At 53.3% G+C, this 17,658-nt stretch overlaps 5 protein-coding genes across 5 annotated transcripts; 1 reads left to right on the forward strand and 4 right to left on the reverse strand.

Annotated features, from left to right (window-relative positions):
- Nucleotides 1–921: 921 nt before the first annotated feature.
- N7532_007961 (putative importin beta-2 subunit) lies at nucleotides 922–3,932 on the reverse strand (the record flags this gene model as incomplete). Its single annotated transcript, XM_056620453.1, has 3 exons — nucleotides 922–1,023; nucleotides 1,081–3,691; nucleotides 3,826–3,932. The coding sequence occupies 3 exons, from the start codon at nucleotides 3,930–3,932 to the stop codon at nucleotides 922–924; spliced, it is 2,820 nt and encodes a 939-aa protein (XP_056471259.1).
- A 790-nt stretch (nucleotides 3,933–4,722) lies between these two features.
- On the reverse strand, nucleotides 4,723–7,725 carry N7532_007962 (uncharacterized protein; the record flags this gene model as incomplete). Its single annotated transcript, XM_056620454.1, has 3 exons — nucleotides 4,723–6,648; nucleotides 6,708–7,420; nucleotides 7,509–7,725. 3 exons carry the CDS (start codon nucleotides 7,723–7,725, stop codon nucleotides 4,723–4,725), a joined length of 2,856 nt encoding a protein of 951 aa, XP_056471260.1.
- A 569-nt stretch (nucleotides 7,726–8,294) lies between these two features.
- On the reverse strand, nucleotides 8,295–9,821 carry N7532_007963 (DUF803 domain membrane protein; the record flags this gene model as incomplete). Its single annotated transcript, XM_056620455.1, has 6 exons — nucleotides 8,295–8,790; nucleotides 8,868–9,320; nucleotides 9,380–9,470; nucleotides 9,536–9,626; nucleotides 9,729–9,754; nucleotides 9,812–9,821. 6 exons carry the CDS (start codon nucleotides 9,819–9,821, stop codon nucleotides 8,295–8,297), a joined length of 1,167 nt encoding a protein of 388 aa, XP_056471261.1.
- A 1,974-nt stretch (nucleotides 9,822–11,795) lies between these two features.
- N7532_007964 (uncharacterized protein) lies at nucleotides 11,796–14,530 on the reverse strand (the record flags this gene model as incomplete). Its single annotated transcript, XM_056620456.1, has 2 exons — nucleotides 11,796–13,271; nucleotides 13,331–14,530. 2 exons carry the CDS (start codon nucleotides 14,528–14,530, stop codon nucleotides 11,796–11,798), a joined length of 2,676 nt encoding a protein of 891 aa, XP_056471262.1.
- Nucleotides 14,531–14,983: 453 nt separating this feature from the next.
- On the forward strand, nucleotides 14,984–16,724 carry N7532_007965 (coatomer subunit delta; the record flags this gene model as incomplete). Its single annotated transcript, XM_056620457.1, has 4 exons — nucleotides 14,984–14,986; nucleotides 15,056–15,499; nucleotides 15,552–15,748; nucleotides 15,821–16,724. The coding sequence occupies 4 exons, from the start codon at nucleotides 14,984–14,986 to the stop codon at nucleotides 16,722–16,724; spliced, it is 1,548 nt and encodes a 515-aa protein (XP_056471263.1).
- Nucleotides 16,725–17,658: the final 934 nt, after the last annotated feature.

Below are 17,658 nucleotides of genomic sequence, written 5' to 3' on the forward strand. Positions count from 1 at the left end.
GCCAGCTAGAGGCCCGAGGCGTCAAATAAGCGAGGCCAGGCGTTGAAGTGAGCTGTTGCACAGATCGTGGCTCTCCACTATTGCCAAGTTCCTGCATCCTCCCCAAAGAAATGAAGATGAGGGGATCGGGGACAGTGGCTGCCAAGAATATCGGAGGGGTTGAGGAGATGTGGATCTGCCTGGGGCGGCGGAGAGAGAGCGACACACTAAAAACCAGAGGAGGCAGGAGGAAGGAGAGATGGAAGTTAGTTGCATTTGGACCATATGCATCAAATAGGGGAATCTACCTAGGTATCTAATCTATCTAGTATCTAAGCTAAAGTCGAAATCATGCGCGGTGGTGCTGGACGCGGACTCGATCCTGGCCAGGGACGATCCGGTCAGCGGGCATGGACATGCAAATAGGAGAAAGAAACCGGAATCAGTCAGGTCAGATACAACAGAGAGAAACAGTCATAGCACATCACATCCTCGCAATCATTCCTCTACCATCTGCGTTCGTTCTCTGACCTCAGTCATGGGCCTTGCCTCATCATCATAATCTTGGAGGGTTATATGCAGCCAACATTGGGGGCATACACCAGGATAGAAAAAAAGGCAAAAAAGGAGAAAAAAATTAAAACGCCCAGATGAAAGTTCATTATCTCACATTGATATTGACCTACTTTTGACCTCTTTATCCACTCAGTTCAGTCCTCCTGGTCAGATGGAGGACAATGCAAGCCCGTGATGCGGATAAAAAAATAGAACAAACAGAGGTACATAAAGAGGAAACGCTGAATCCAGGGCAGAATGAAGCTCGTGGGGGTGGTCAGATCCCCCAGCAAGCAAAGAAGGAAGTTAAAGGTCTGTCAGTGCAAAGTAGTCTCGCATCAGGAGCGGTCGATGCGAAAGCAGGGGTTGGAGGCGAAGAGGTTAGTCTTAGACTTGGTAGACAGAACGCAGCTTCTGAGCCACAGGCGGAGGAAGCTGCGAGAGGAACGAATCGAAGTTGGGTATCATGTTTTTGTAGCCTTGGAGGACCTTTTCGGTGCATTAGAGAGAGTGGTTCCTCCCTTTCACGGGGGGAAAAGTACTTACTTGTTGGAATGAGGTCTGGATATCCCGGTATTCCTCCTGCGCCAGCGACTTGCTGGGGAATGAAGCAATCGACTGGAAGTAGTCGGCCAGGCTCGACTCCATGGCCTGGGGGTTCTTCATAACAACGGCGTTGAAACCCATGAAAGCAGACGCCTTCTCGCGGGTGAAATCGATCTTGTTCATCGACTTCAGGAAGGGAGAAGCATATTCGCTCAGATGCGGGGCCATGAGGTCCGCGCAGCAGAGCCCAAGACGACCGAGAGCCATGGCTGCGTTCTCGTTGACAGAGTCAATGATCTCTTCGTTGTTGATGATAGCCAACAGCCCATTGTACACTTTCTCAATGTAAGGGCCCAGGGTGGCCTTCTCATTCACGGCAATTTCACCGCACGACCAGCAAGCATTGTTCAACACACTAAAACCAGTGTGGCGGTCGTCATCCGGAATCTGGTCCAGGTCAAGCTGCTTGATAAGGATGGGCATGATGTTCGGGATAAAGGGCTCAAGCTGAGAGAAGATGCTGATCGCGCAGTCACCCAGCAGAGCATAGGAAGACTGGCGGACCTCGTGGTTGGGGTCCTGCATGCAGTAGCAAAGCAGGTCGAAGAACCGCGGTTGCGAATGGCCTACCAGCTCGCTGCTCTTCTGAGGGTCAATGGCCTGGATAATGGAGCTGAGCAGGTCCAGGCTGGTGACCAGGAAGTCTTTGTCTGGCTCCTCCACAGCGTCATTGTTCACAGACGCAATAGACTCCTCAAGGTTCTGGTAGATGATCTTGGCGCAGCGTTGGAAGATAGGGGCTGCAAAGGGCGAGAAGGCATCGCCGTAAGCTCCAGCAATGTATCCAAGGCACTCCAGCAGGGGGAAAAGCTCTCGAGACTGATCGGTCACTTGGTTGTAACGCTCGATGAGGGCAGGCATAAGAATCTCCACGAGATTGGGCTTGGCCAGCTCAGTCATGACACAGTCGGCAAGAGTCTGAACACAGTCGTAGAGGATGTACATGTTGCGGTCCTTGTACTTGCCGAAGCACTGAACGAATTGCCGAAGAATAGGCTCACAGTAAGGTATAAGGCTGTCGTCTGACTTTTCTTCCAGACTGGCAAACGCCGACGCGGCAGCCTCCTGCACCTTCTTGTTGTTGTCAAGCATCCGACGGAGAATACCCTCCATCATGGGCTCAAAGAACTGCACCCGCTGGCCGGGGTCGCTCAAGTGGGAGGCCCATTCGGAGTACCGTCCCAGACACCAACAGGTGATCTGACGCACAACAGGCTGGGCATCGTTGAGGAGAGAAATCAGGTAGGGCACCAGCTCCGGAAGATGAGGTGTGACGGCATCCATGCATCCATCGGCGACAGCACCCAGAGTGAGGACGGCCGCTTCACGATTGGGCCACTGTTCGTGACGCAAGGTCTCCTTGAGGTAGGGCAAAATGATCTCAAAGATCGGATCGTGGTACACGTTCGAGAAGACATCCAACGCGGCAGCAGAGCACTTCCGAAGAGTCCATTCGTCCTCGGGGTCGTCACCAAACTCAGAGTCCTCAATTTCTCCCTCGCTCAGGTCATCTTCGTCCTCCTCCTGTTGGGGAGCAGAATCATTGGCGCCGTCAGACTGCTTGGGAGCGTTCATTTTGTCGGCCTTTGTTTTGGCAAACTGAGGCTTAAGATCCTCGGCGCGGTCCTCGGTCTCGGCATCATCCTGGTCGGCCATCAAGCGAATTACATCGTCCTCCTCATACACCATGTTGTGAAGCAAGACAGGAATGATCTTCGGCATGTATTGGGCGAGCGCCTGCTGCAGACGCTGTTGCTCCCCGGCAACAATCCAGAACTCCGCAGCGTCCAGGGCGAGCTCGGGATCCTCCTGATTCTGCTGCTGCATGATGATGTAGTTGACGAGTCCTTCCATGTGCGGAATCAGCTTCTCGGGCGCGAACTCCACCAGCTGAGAGAATGACTGGCAGACCATCTTGCGCACTTCGGTGTCCTGGTCACCGGCAAGGTTGAACAATTGCGAAAGGAAAAGATCCAAGGAAGCCATTAGGGCAGGCGAGCGGTGTGGAAGAAAGACATGGATACTGCTCAGAGCGAGCGATCGGACACGCGCGCTTTCGCGGGAAGTGAACTCCATCAGCTTGGGAATGATCACGTCGAGAGGGCGCTGGCCCTGGTAATCGCGGTCCAGAATCTTGCGGTTGTCCTCGCAGACCTTGAACAAAGCCGCCATGGCGGCTTCTTGTGCGGGCTGGGAAACATTGCCCTGGACATTGCCGACAAGCCCGAGCAGCTCGTGGAGGACCTCGGGCCAAGCCAGTAGACCACCCTGCTGCACCACTTCAGTGATGATGCTTCCGGCACCTCGTTGGACTTGGCGGTCGTTGTCTTGCAGCGCGATGAGGGCGGCGGACCGAATGAAGTTCAGGCTGTGTTGGTTGATGGTACGGAAGGCCATGCAGAGCTTGGTCTTCATGTTCATGGCCGCAGCGAAGCGGACCACGGCGTAAGTAGCAGGGTCCATGCCCACAGCGGGGGGGGGCCTGCGGGGTGGAAAAAAGATAGGTGATGTAGTTGACATAGTCGGGGGAGGAGGTAGCTTGAGAGAGCATCTAGCAGGCCAGAAGACATGATCAGTATTTCCCGTTACTTGTTGGGCTGCTCTGCTTTCCTTGCACGGGGGGACATCGGAGGAGGGGATGTGCCGGCGTGGTCAAGGCGCAGAAAGCGGGAAAAATTAGAGTACTGTACCTCTTCGGCCTGTTTGCGAATCGACTGGTCCTGGCCATTCAGTGAGTCCCGGAGGCAGCAGGCCAGCTGCCTCAATGGCTCATCTTGCGGTTGCCAATCCATGCTGGAGTGGTGAAGTGAACGTGCGACCGGGTGGGAGCAAAAGTGCGTGTGGCACAGTTGAGCCCCGCCAAGAATGTGCGGGCCCGTTGTTCCCCGCGAATAGCAAAGACGCCTGATCGACGGAGGTCAAAAATAGCAGGGGCGAAAGGAAACAGAGAAAGAGATGACCAGGAAGAAGATCGACTCCAAAGCCACTGCTCTGCGAGTTTGAGGGGCGGTTGGTCTTGCGGGCAGAAAAAACGACGACGCCCGAAGGCGGCGAAAGGCGGTGGGGGCTGCGCAGGCGAAATCACCGCCGGCGGTGGAGGTTGGTCAAGCAGCGCAGTCAGGCGATACTGAAGGCACTGCCAGGCGTACAAAAAAGAACTCAGAGATTCTGTACGAGCCAGAAAGTCAGTTGGAGAGTATTCTGGGAAGCAGAGAGAGACTATCTCGGTATCAGCTGGTCCAACGATGCCCTCGAGGTCTACGCGGAAGATATCAATGATATCTCACTTGTATAAAACCATGGAAGGAGCCACTTCAACCAAGTCGAGTCTCCGATTTCCCATTTTAACTTAAATAGCTCTACTACGAGGGACACGATTGACCTTTCCACAATACGATACGACTACACTAAATACAAAACCATAGGGTGTTACCAGAGGCAGGTCGGAGTGTAAATATATATGTGCGTCAAATCGTGTATGCTGTCTTAGGTAGGTACTATCATGGGCTAAAATGAGGATAGCTAGGTACGTGACATTAAGTCACACCGAAAAATATACATGGCTACCTCACAGTGGTAACCCTAAGCCCAAACCAGCTTCTTAACATCATAGACAAGATACTCCAAGAACCCCGTTCGCTTCTTCGCATCCGCCAGGGAGATTATATTCATGCTCTCAACGCAAGAGGCCGAATCCATATTCTGACCATCCCCGGCCAGCATCGCCCGCTCGATATCCTGGCAGATGGTCCGGACTCGATCCAGCTCCCTCACACTGCCGCCAGTGGGACCAAGACGAGGGCTAGCGGCCGGATTCGAGACGGGGAGTGACTTGAACGCCACAAATCGCGTGGTGGCACGCTTCGTCCCACGCAGCCAAGAGACCAGATCCCATTCTCCGTTCGAGCTGGCAGTGGCTTCGAGATTCTCCGAAGGGACGTTGGTCTGCAGGGAGCGGGTGTTGACGCGCAGGGCATTGGAGTCGCCGTCGCGGTAAACGATGACCAGACCGACGTTGCTGCGTTCGTCGGACTGGCTATCTGTTAGAATAGACGTGATGTATGTACCGTAGTGGATGCGGGAGATGGAGCGGAGGTCAATTCGCTCGAAGGAGAGTACTTTGTCTGTTTCCCAGTCGAAGCGGCAACTGTACACGGCTGCATCGGTGAGAAGCAAGACGGACTCTTCAAAGGGAAGGGTGCGAAGGGTGTTCGGTTGGCGGGGGGTAAGCATGGTCCAGCCGCCGAGGAATTCTTCCGTGGGACTGCTGATGACAATCTTGCAGCTGGTGTCAATGGCATTTTGGCGAATCTTGCCGACTGAAATGCCTGGGTCGGTGGTTTGCAGCTCGATGGCGAACTCATCAAAGACGCGCGTCGAAACATTTCCGAGAAGGTAGTCGATGCAGGCCTGAGAGAAATAGTCGTTGACGATATTATTATAGTAGCGCGAGAGCGTAAGACCTAAGTCGTTGAGAGCTCCGCGGTAGTCTCGCTTCTTGGTTCTCGTGTAGTCTCCTTTCAGCGCAGCTGTGGACGAGTACTGTTTCGAGATAGCATCGCCATTATCCGCCCAGAGCGTATTGAACCATTGAGTCGATGAGTCTCCACCCAAGTCAATATGGATGCCTTCATTTTGCAGCTGGAGCTCCAAAGCCCACTGCCCAAAAGCACATTGCGCAACTCCTGTGCGGTCCAGGCAGTCCATGCAATTCGTGCGAACAATACCTGCCTGGCGACACAACGATGCACCATCTTTGACAATGGTATAACCGAATTCGTCCAAAGTTCCTTTCACGCGGTCGACCAAGTGTGAGACATTCTCAAATTTCATACCCCGACATTCGTTATGGAAGTCGAACCACTCCAAACGCAGTGGTGTGCCATCAATGCCACCCGCTTCATTGAAAACCCCAGCATATCTTTCATATTGCTCACCCAGCTTGAGTTCACCAGCATGTTTATCAATTAGAGAAACAGCCTGAATTTTGCCATATCTCCGGCTCAGTTCTCGGAAGTGTCTTGCAAACGCAAGCTGGTTTGTTTCAGCGGAGTGGTGCAGCACCGGGATAGGTTTGAGAGCATATGGCGACTGGGAGAAGTACAATGGGATCGAGCCTCGCAGCTGCAGATATGAGTAGGCATTGTGAGAAGGATCCAAATCTGGTGTTGAGAGGATTTGCTCCGTCTCGACGGTATTGGCCGTGTTTCCTTCATCATCCACACCACGACGGAGGTAGCGTAACCCGGGGCGATTAACTGAGCGTCGTGAAATGAGAGTCAAAAGAAAGTTCCGCTTAGGTGCCGTGGTCTCCACAGCTTCGGCCTCCTGGCTTTCACCCAGTATCCGGCCTTCAGTGAGTTTCTCACTGACAGATTCGTCCGCGGGCTTCTCAGTGTTAGCGACTGTGAACTCTCGCTGACCCACGAATCCTTGCAACAAGGGAAGAATGAATCCATGTGCACCTTTGTCAATAAATGTAGACATGAGATGCTTATTCCAAAAGTACTGGGATAAGTGAGCTAGAAATTCTAATCCGCCTAGGTAGGATTTTGATCGGAGCATACCAATGGATCCACCATCTTGTGGAGAGGCAGCTGCGCCTTTCGGTTCTCCTGTGCATTTAATGGGCGTGTGAGGTCATAATCATACGCAAAAAAGAAATTGTGCGAAGAAAACAACAACTTCGTATATCGGAGCAGCTTCGGCAACAGCTCTGTCGCCTGATCAGACCCTGGACGGTCTGCCTCATCCTGAGCAACACCTGCATCTTGCGGAGCAGCGGGATCAGTAGCTTCACTGGTTCCTTCGGAACCTTCCCCAGACAATCGAGGGCTATCATTAAAGGGCGACTCGGGCACATCGTCATTCTCCAATGCACCGGGCCGTGGCAGACCGAGATTCTTACGAGAGAGCCAGTTGGCGGCAAATCGACCAAACCGAACTCGTTTCTCAATCACATCTTCAGCGATACTTCCCCCACTCATGCCGCGGGCGTGGTAGGTCTGAGCAGGGGACGTGGACACGCTTCCGATCTCCGTTTCTGCGCCATCAGTGGCATTATCCGGTATATCCTCGTCAGAGCCCGAGTCAAGATCGGGCTCTTCTTGTGTCACTTCTTTCCGGGCCTGTGCGATTGCGTGTGTGGCATCTGCTTGGGAGGATATAGGGATGACGGCAACATTGGTGACGACATAAATGGGTTGGCCGCGAATCTGGGCGACCTGCTGGCGCTGGGTAATGGAAACGAGGAATGAGTAGGATGAGACAGATAGGAGTCCTGTTTGATAGTTCGCGACGCATGTTAGGGCTGGCTGTACAAGTACACTGGCGGTCGAGCGCGGGATTATATGTTGGAAAAGACCTACCGACCAGACCGTACGCCTCCAAAACGTCGCGGCCTTCTAATGTCCCCGAGGCCGATGCTGGCAATGCGGTGATCTTGTTGGTCTTATAGTCGATTCGAATCGACGAGGCCTCGTTGTTACTTCCATTATTGGGGCGGGGTCCGTTGACGCCGTGCGCATGCAGGATCAAGCCGTCGACCGCGGCAACGATGGCCAGTTTCCGCAGCAAGCCCGGCATATCGCGTCGTAGCAGGAAATGCGGGGAGAAGGGAAAAGTCGGCGCCCGGGTCGACCCTAAAAATTCAGCCTGCGTTCAGCCTTCGGGGCCTCCGCGTGGGGCGAGCGCATGCGCAAGTTTCTCTCGGATGTAAAGTGCCCACGACAGCTGACCAGCGAATACATCATCGGGGTTGGGGGAGGAGCCCCACCCACTCCAAATCTATTGCCAGGAAGTCTCGATGAAAATGAACACGGTATATACAATGATGCCTCTCGCCAATTACCAAATCAACAGATTTAAATGAAGCAAAAAAGAACAAAGAAAAAGGACCAAGGAAAGAACCATTCAGAAAACCCAGTCATATCCAATCGTTTCATACGGGCATGCCTAGCGCCTTGGTTATGGGCCCGAGTCGCAGGTCCACAGGCATTTTAGATGAGGCAGTAAAAATACACAGGAAGCTCGCGGAGCGAAGCGGAGGAGAAGCCGGCAGGGCTGGTAAGTTCGGGAGGAGAAATGTGATGAGAGAAAGGCGTCGTGTCGGGGACCTCACGAGACGGAAGCGCTATACAACGGAGCGCTCAAGATCACGCATGGCTATTCTGCTTAGTATGCTCTGCCGTGAGATCTTGTTCCCGCTCTCGCTGTTCATTGCGCGAGTAGGTTGGTCCCGGCTCGCCGTCGCTTTCCTCAGCCAGATCCTCGAGGCCAATCGCACCGTTATTCTCGACATCGTAGGAGTGAATGAGTCCCTCGCGGTCGCCATGTCCGTTCAGGTAGATGCTAGACGAGCTCCGGCGGTGCGGTTCACCGCTGCGGCGAAGCTGCATCGACCGTCGAGTCTGGAAGCTCGCAATCCCATCTGTCGGGACGCCGTCTTCATCATATTTGGGGTTGACCAGGTGATGTCCGTCCGGATCGTGTCGTGAGAGGTTGAGGAGGTAAACGCCAGTAAAGATGATGAGGAACCCGCATAGGAGGGAGATGGTGTTGACAGCGTCGGTGGTATTGAATCCCTGGAAGAGAATAAAGGAAGCACAAAGCGTAGCGGTCGTAAATGTCACATAGTAGAGGGGGTTCACACTGCAAAGAGGGGCGGGCTTTGGTCAGCAACGCTACGACAACACAGATTCAGACAACTCGTCTTTACTGGTACTTACATCGAAGTGGAGAATTCATTCAATGCCTTGTTGAAGTAGTTCATCTGCGTCAAAATGCAAAATCCGGTGACAATCGCGAAGATGTAGGTGGATGGACGGCCGAATTGGTTGTGGCCTCCCAAAGTCAGCTTAACGGCGATACCGAAGGCCTTGATGGACATCACAGAGACTGAGCCAACAGTGGAGCAGATCGAGATGAAGATGAGCGGGTTCTTTTTGCCGTGTTTCGGAGCAACGCGATAGATCATAACGGTCGAGAAAATCGCAACTGCCAGGCAGTACAAAAGGAAACCCGGGCGAAGGGCGTATGCCAGCATCTGCTCGATCTTGTCGACTGGTGTGTCGGGAGGCGCATGGAGGACAATGACGACGGAGCCGAGAAGGCACATGGCGCATCCGAGCTTGCCCAATGTACCCAATCGCTCATCGAGAAAATATGAACCGAGGACGGCGCTGCATTTTGTGAGCTATGATGCCATGCCCACCTTGTTGGAGGGAAGAGGTGAACGAACCCGATCAAAACACTGAGCGCACCCAACGGCGTGACCAAAATAGCGGGCGCAAACGCATAGGCGGCGAAGTTTGCGATCTCTCCGATAGCCACTGTGATGCCCGTTAGTCTATGCTTCCAGTTGGCGTTGTGACCTGGGATGGGTAAGGTCCCATACGCATGATGACACCGGCCCACCACACTGGGCTCCTCAAGTATGAGAATCCTTCACCCTCAAATCCATGTCGTTCGGAGGCTTGCATGAGACCCTGGAATGAACGGTCAGCGACTCCCAGCTTCCTCCAGACTTCCTCGACTGACGCCTCCGCCGCAGCTCAGTTGCTACGGTCGGCGCGGGAGACCCAACGCACCTTTTTTGTGATCACAAAACTCGTACCTAGCCACACCAGTCAGCATATTGTCACGAGGGTTTCGAGATCGACTGAGAGCATACCAATTGCCATGGTGGATAGAATGGCCAATATTAGCCCGACATATCTGTTGACGCAGGTGACAGACGGTTAGCGCATGTGGCCACTTGGCCACAGGGTCGCGACAGAAGGCAATGGCGGAGCGTACTTGTCTGGAATCATTTTGAATGCGTCGAGGAGCAGAGGGCTCCTACTGTCGAACGGCCTCCAGTGCCAACAATGCAAGAATCGAGGGAGGCGGAAATGAGCGACTGGGACGATAAACGAGGGGATCGCGGCAGAGCGAACGGGACGAAGGGAGGCGAAGCAGAAAAATGAGCCAGCCCGAGATTTCTGCGGAGAAGGAGAATGAATATGCAAACGAGGAAAAGAAGCAGTCGCGGAGTCGCAGTCGCGCGCAGACGCAGTCGGTGGCAGAAGGAGGTGTTTGGTGCCTGCGTGCGGTGGGGTTCCGTTTCGAGCCTGGGCCGACCAGGACGCGTAAGAGGTAACGGCTGAGTCCGAGCTGCCGTCCAAGAGGCCCCCGATCACAAAAGACGCAGGTGCACTGGCTGTGAGGCGCGAGGATGCTGGGTCCTGGGAGGTACGAGACACTGGATGGGTTCAGAAGCTCTACGCGGAGGCAGTGGTCATGGGCAATTCAGTAGGCAGAGCGAAGCAAAGGCCAGGGGCGTTGGACCCTGTCCCAAGTTCGCCGTGCCGATCGTCGTTTCATATCGATCTCGTCCAACCGCATTCGGCGTGTCTATACATCGGACCGGGGGTCCACCGGAATTCCAAGGCGCTTTTAATGAGATCTCGCTTGGAAGGAGATGCCCTTGAATGGGCTTCTACGAAGTAAATATTCAATGTTGATGTTATACATGAGAGTATACACTGCGAAGTATATCCGGCCTTATACTGCCATTTCCTACCTAAATACTGCAGAAGATACTTGATCGATCGCCTTCTTTACAGTAGGTAGCAATGCATGAAAAATAGCATTCGCACATGTCGCCCGTAATTCGAGACCCTAGGCTAGGTCCCTCGTATTTATATGAAGACACCTGGGGGTGGGATGGCCGCCCTAAGTACAACCTGACCTTACATTATGTAGGGTAATGCGTGGCGGCGGATGCCCCAACACTTCACAAGTTGTGAACCGCCGAAAGCAACGCTGGCCACGCTAAGCCCGAGCAACTCGCAGGCAACACCCAATCAATCTAGACATGCGGTGCACGAGTGGATCTCGGCTAATTTCCAAGGCTCGTCCGGGTCGATCAACCCTGACTGGAACTGCCGTTGCACAAGGTACAAATTCCGAAGGTACTACACAACGGCATTGTTCATGCAAGACTGAGCTTCGAAGGTTATCCCAGGATTGCATTGCAGGCACTAGACCTAGTAAAAAAAAACTGGAAACTATCCCACACCCGAACGCCGCGTAACTATGTGAGATGCAAATGGAACACTGTCCGACCGGGATGGACAACAACCTCAACTCCTTCGACGCTGAAACAGTTTTGCGGGAAGCCGGGAACGGGATTGGTGGTATCGTGCGGGGAGAATCAAATAAAAAAGAAATCCAGAAATAATGCCATCCCCATAGAACAACTTGGGAAAAGGAACATTCGGAGAGGAGGCAAACCATGGCGAAACGGGCGATTCATGGGTTATCGAGGTCCACACTAAAGTCGAATTCCCAGAGGTCGTGGCCCCCCGGGCAGCTAGAGGGTTCAAAGAGCAATTAAATACCTACCTGGGGTGGGTTAGTCGATCGAAACCCCGGGGTCGGGCAAATGTCTCCTGTTCGTACCAGAAAAGTCGAGCTGTCGCTAGGGCAGATATTAGTAGCTAGGTCGTTCGTTACTCCGCTGTATCTGCTGAAACACTTGAGAGGCCGACATCCAAAAGTGAAAATCGCATCACACGCTGGCTAGTCATCCAAGGGTCTGATAATGCAGGGCATGTGAATCGAGGAAAGACGGCGAGCGCATAGTGGTTTCCTAGGATCGGCGGCGTTTGACACTAGGGGGGGCTTGTCGTGCGAATCCATACATCACCCGCCTCACGCATCCGTTTGAGAGACTTGGGGGTATGGCAGGAGTGGAGTTTAGGAGGGGAAGAAACGGTTCCCTCAATTTTGGTGGCCTCTGAAGGTCGGTGGCGCTTAGAATCGGGGGTGGCGTTGGTGGGGTCTCGCTCATTCTCATCTTTCTCCTGGGCCCCTTGGGCAGACGTGGAGATATTGTCATTGGGATGGGAGTCAGTAGAGAAAGGGTCAATTCCCGACAATTCGATTGCTTCCGAGGCTTGGAAGTCGGAGTGAGGACCGTTGTCTTGAGCTTCTCCGGCGGGCGAAGCTGCGGCATCGTCGTCATGGGGAGAGACCAAATCCTCCTCGGCATACTTGAGCTGATCGTTTTGACGGCCTTGGTCAGGAGTCTGCACCAGGTCTTCAGCAATGCCAAGCAAGTCATCTTCGGGATCTAAGGTTTGCTCGGGGAAATCAAGATTATCCTCCTGTGGCGTGTTGTCCAGAGTGTACTCGGATTCTCCAAAGGAATTATCATCAAGGCCCGCAGTACCATCCTGGTCATCAGGCGCAATACCATTCTCCTGCGTGAATTTTTCATCGGGGACAAATGTAAGATCACCAGCAGTCGTATCGTCCGCTGATTCTGGCACATAGTTCTGCTCGTGGGTGGCTTCGTCTTCGAAATCATCGAAGTCTCGATGGTCGGCGTGTACACTATTCCGAGTCGGAATTTCCTCATCGTGATCATGGCTAGCGTGAACCTCCTCTCTCTGATCTTCCTCATGCTGGTCTTTCTCATGCTGGTCTTCCTCATGCTGGTCTTCCTCATGCTGGTCTTCCTCATGCTGGTCTTCTTCGTTCTGGCTTTCCTTGCTCGGGGTTTCCTCCCAAGAATCCCACCCTTGCCGGACCATGTAGTGCGTAGATCCACGTGGCGATTGCTCGTTCGGGTGGGGGTTCGAAGTGGTACCAGTAGTGGCAGTCGAGGGCTCGATATCCTGAGCTTCAGAATCATCGTGGTTTTCACCTTTTTCTTCGTGAGTAGACTGAACTCTCGTCGAATCATGATTGTCCTCTTCGTTCTCTCCTTGTTCATGTACGGGTTCAACAGGACCAGTGTCAGCACCGTCATGTTCAGAGTAACCATCATCAGGGGCTTCGGCATGTGCCGCCTGTGCAGACTGGCCCTGAGGCTCACCGACATGCGAGTCTTCGACGGGCTGTTCATATGCTGCAGAACCTTCGTTGCCCTCATCCTCCCAGTCTACATCCCATGCGTGGATCTGAGAGAGGCCTTTGCCTTCATTTGCAGCACTGTCCAGACCAGCCAACTCAGAATAAGAAGAAATTTTGCTAGTAAGCGTGAGATAAAGCGGATCTGGGTGGGTAATGCCATCGTTATAGCTGAGGCGAACGTAAATGTCCAAAATATGTTGCAAGGTCATCTTGGATGTATGTTGCGAGTCCTTGGTGTGAATGTGAGTATATATAGCAACCGGACAAGGGTTGACGAACTCTTGCTTACCTCCGTGATTTGGATACCAAGAGCATCGATATCAATAACAAGAACCTCATCCTTGGCAACATTATCCCCAAGAACATCTCGGAAACAACTGAACAGTCTACCGACATTGTCGTACCCAATCTCTTCATCGTGGAGGAAAAAAGTCTCCGCCGAATCTCCTGCAAGGGGCGGGAAGAGAGAAATTTCGTTGTCCTGGTAAAGCACCTTGACTGGGTGCAAAGACTCATCTTCGGGGTTCTCATATTCGGGTTCATGGGTCTGATGTTCCAACTCGTGTGACTCGTGTGACTCGTGTGACTCGTGGGGCTTAGGAGTCACAGGATACTCAGTGTTTTCTACTTCGGTTTCTTTCGAAGCAGAGTCTGTCTGAGAAACCTGGGTTTCAGGGCCATCGGAAGAAGTTTGAAGGTGAACAGACTGTTGATCCTCGGCAGTATCGGTCCCGTCCAAGGCTACATGAGCAGTTTCATCGAGTTCAGCTTGGGCATTGCTGACATCCGGTTCAGTAACCTGAGCACTTTGGGCAAGGGGGCTCGTGTGAGTGTGAGCAGGTTGATCCTCAGCTATATCAACGGTACTGTCCAAGGCAGAATGAGCAGCTTCATTAAACTCGGTCTGGTCATTGCTGACACTGACCTGAGTACCCTCGGGTTGCTCAGCCTGGACCTCTCCCGTCTGACCTGACTCCAGAAGAATTCCCTGTTGGGTGTGCTCGGCTTCCGACTGTGACCGTGGCTCTGCGATGACTTCCGAGGTGACCGTCTCTGTGCGATGATCTGAGACGTAGGGCGCGGACTCGATAGTCTCGGCGGGTTCTGGAACATGGTAGTTGTCCGTTTGGGTTTCAGTTGTGTTGCTGTCAGTGATTTCGACTTGAATAGTGGGCACATCTTCCACGAGTTCTTCGTCCTGGTCACTTCCCAGCATGTCTGCTTCGTAATTTGGAACGGTGCCTTCATCCGCATCAAGGAGGTCGAAGTTCTCGGCGTCAACCATCGACTCTGGGGAAGGCTCATCATACATAACCATGTCAGGTTCTGTGGCGGACAAGGCTGCGGGGTCATCGACCCCGACCATGTCGCTATCCATGTTTGAAACATGATCTTCCATCAGGTCGATGTCGATATCGAAATCATCGACCTGCTCCTGATGATAGGGTGAGGCCATTTCCATCGAGTCCTCAGCAGCAGGGACCTCCATGGTTTGAAATGGAGCGGAAGATGTTGCGGTCATGACATGAAGACGCGTCAAAAGTCAAAATGAATGGGACGTGTCGTGGTTCGGCGGTGGCGGTTAGAGAGGAGTAAGAATGGCGAAAAGCGGGGAAAGAAGCGACCAGAGAACGATTCGGGCAGGGTGAACGCAGCAAGACGTGAATTCGAAACCGGCTACGGTCTGTTGCGATAGGGAAACGGCGGGGTGGTGGGTGAGTGTTGAATGAAAGAAAAAGTGCAGCGACCCAAGGCCGACTAAGCGAAGGGGGAAGTGGGCGCACGGGCCAACGGGCCGAAGAGAACAGAGTAGCTGCCCGTGCGGACGACTTGTCCATCAACATCACAAAGGGCTCGTCAGGCTACAGAGTCCACCGATATCTCGTGGTGCACCCTCGATACCAATTTACTTGTTGTTTCTTGACCTCTCTCGTTTCTCACAATGGTATACTCTACCCGTACACCGGCGGGATGCCCGTGAGGCCCAAATGCTAACTCCGTGCTCCCACAACAGGTCGTTCTCGCAGCGTCGATATGCACCCGTGGAGGCAAAGCGGTTCTCTCGCGCCAGTTCCGCGAAATCGCTCGGTCACGTATTGAAGCCCTGCTTGCCTCCTTCCCCAAACTCGCCGACTCGGGAACCCAGCACACCACCGTGGAGCAGGACAACGTCCGCTTCGTCTACCAGCCATTGGACGAGTTGTACATTGTTTTGATCACCAACCGCCAGTCAAACATTCTTCAAGATATTGACAGTCTCCATTTGTTTGCCCAAGTTACTACCAGCATTTGCAAGAGCCTGGACGAGCGAGAAATCCTTCGCAATGCCTTTGAGTTGCTCAGCGCATTCGACGAATTGGTGACACTGGGATACCGGGAGAACCTCTCGCTGTCTCAGATAAAGACATTTTTGGAGATGGAGAGTCACGAGGAGAGAATCCAGGAGATCATTGAGCGGGTACGTCTAGAGATGGGCTGCGGGGCTACTTCATGCTAACATGCATCTACAGAACAAAGAACTGGAAGCAAGCGAGGAGCGCAAGCGAAAGGCGAAGCAATTGGAGATGCAGCGCAAGGAAGCTGCCCGCACAGGTCGCGCTGCTGCCCCGAGGGCACCCAACTACCCCGTCTACACACCTCCTACACGCCCGGCTGTGCCCGACACATACGATTCCTACGAGGCAGAGAAGAAGAAGGCATTTGCCAAGTAAGTTGAATCTTGGGAGTGGAAGTATGTCTGGTGTGATATGTGTGATTGCTAACATGCGGAATTGAGTAGGCCCCTCCCCACCCGCGGTAAGGGTATGCAGCTTGGCAAGAAGTCCAAGGCAACTGATATCTACGAGAAGGTCCGCGGTGACCTAGGCCCCGAAATCGAGGAGTCCAGCCCGTTGGTCGGCTCAGAGACTTCGACTCCTGTGCCAGAGGTCCCCTCCGCCCGCGAGTCGCTCACCGCAGACCGCGAGCCTGTTCACGTTACAATCGCTGAGACCATTTCCGCTACCCTCACTCGGGAAGGTGCCTTGAAATCATTCGAAGTCAAGGGTGACCTTCAGCTCCGTATCACCGACCCATCTTTCACCAAGCTCCGTCTTGATCTTCAGGCCACTCCTACCCATGGTGCTCAGTTCCGGACACACCCTAACGTCGACAAGGCCCTCTTTACCAACTCTTCCGCTATTCAACTCAAGGACACCTCCAAGCGGTTCCCCGCAAACAACTCTATCGGCGTCCTGCGATGGCGCGTGGCTAGCTCAGCCGATAACGCTGAAATCCTGCCCATCACCTTTACCGTATGGGTGAATAAGGGCTCTGACTCGACCACTGTGACGGTCGAATATGAGCTCACCGGCTCGGATAGCCTTCAGGATGTCGTTGTCACCATTCCTTACGGCGCCACGGAACCTGCTGTCTCTAGCTTCGATGCCGTCTACGAGGTCTCGGGCGACAGCCTGGACTGGAATCTCGGCGCAGTCGACGAGTCGAACCCCTCCGGTAGCTTCGAGTTCGAATCAACCGACGCTGATGAGGATGCCTTCTTCCCAATGAGCGTCCGGTTCACCAAGGCTCAGCCCTTCGTGGATGTTGATGTTCTTAGTGCCTCCCTCCTGGAGATGGAGGGGGAGAGCACCGGCTTCTCCAAGGACGTACGCAGTGTTGCGGAGAATTTCCTGATCGAGTAATTTTGGAGTCGGATTGTATAGAGTTTGTTACTTAATGATGTTCGGATTGTGGCATTCCTTTTTTTTTTTTTTTTTTTTTTTGGCACTCGTTTGCCATCAAGACCGTGTTCCAAGCTTCCCCTGTTATCTGATTGCCTTTCACATCCTTTCCCAGGACCGTGTCTTTAGCTTACCCAAAATTGACACAAAATAACTAGACCTGATCATGATTTGACCTCACCCCTGAAATGGGTATCGCTCTACAATCAGTTTCTTTTCCACGTCTAGCGAGCAAAGTGCAACATCCCGCTGGTGATGCTCGTCTTGGTCATCCGCGCGTCATCTCACAACGTCAGAATTATTAACTTCAGGCGCGACTTGAAGAGTTAAACGCTTCAGATGCTCTTATTCGCACTGACCTGAATTGGACAAAGCATGACTTGCAACTTCCGTCAAGCTTTTCGTACCTAAGAGCTGGTCCATGGATGATATTCGCCTATCCCTGGTTCTTCGCTTTCAACCAGCGACAACAGACACCCGCCCGCCTCTACTTCAAACGTCAGACTGACATTGCGTGGCAGGCCTGGGCCATCCCGACCACTTGGGGGCATGAGGCACGCTACTAGTACCATAGAAACCACTTGGTAGGTATAACCGTCTCGGCTTCGATGGCTGGAGCCCTGCCGAACTTGGTTGTTGCTGGTGCCGAAGCATTACCGCTCCTCGGCCTCCCCAGGCTATACAAACACCGCTTGCATTCTCCTCCACGTCGGATACTACAGACTGTCGGTTTCTACAGCCGATGCAAAATCCGTGGATAAAAAAGGCCTGTCACCGACACAAAAGCCGCAAGCAGGATCAGAGAGACACCGGGGAGGTTGCTTCATCTGCATGAACATTGCCAGGATGTCACTAATCGTAATTGGATGCAACGCCGCCATAGTTTAGTGGTTGA

Source organism: Penicillium argentinense (assembly GCF_028826775.1).
Source record: "Penicillium argentinense strain IBT 30761 chromosome Unknown utg000009l_segment0_segment0, whole genome shotgun sequence".
NCBI classification, from domain to species: Eukaryota; Fungi; Ascomycota; class Eurotiomycetes; order Eurotiales; family Aspergillaceae; genus Penicillium; species Penicillium argentinense.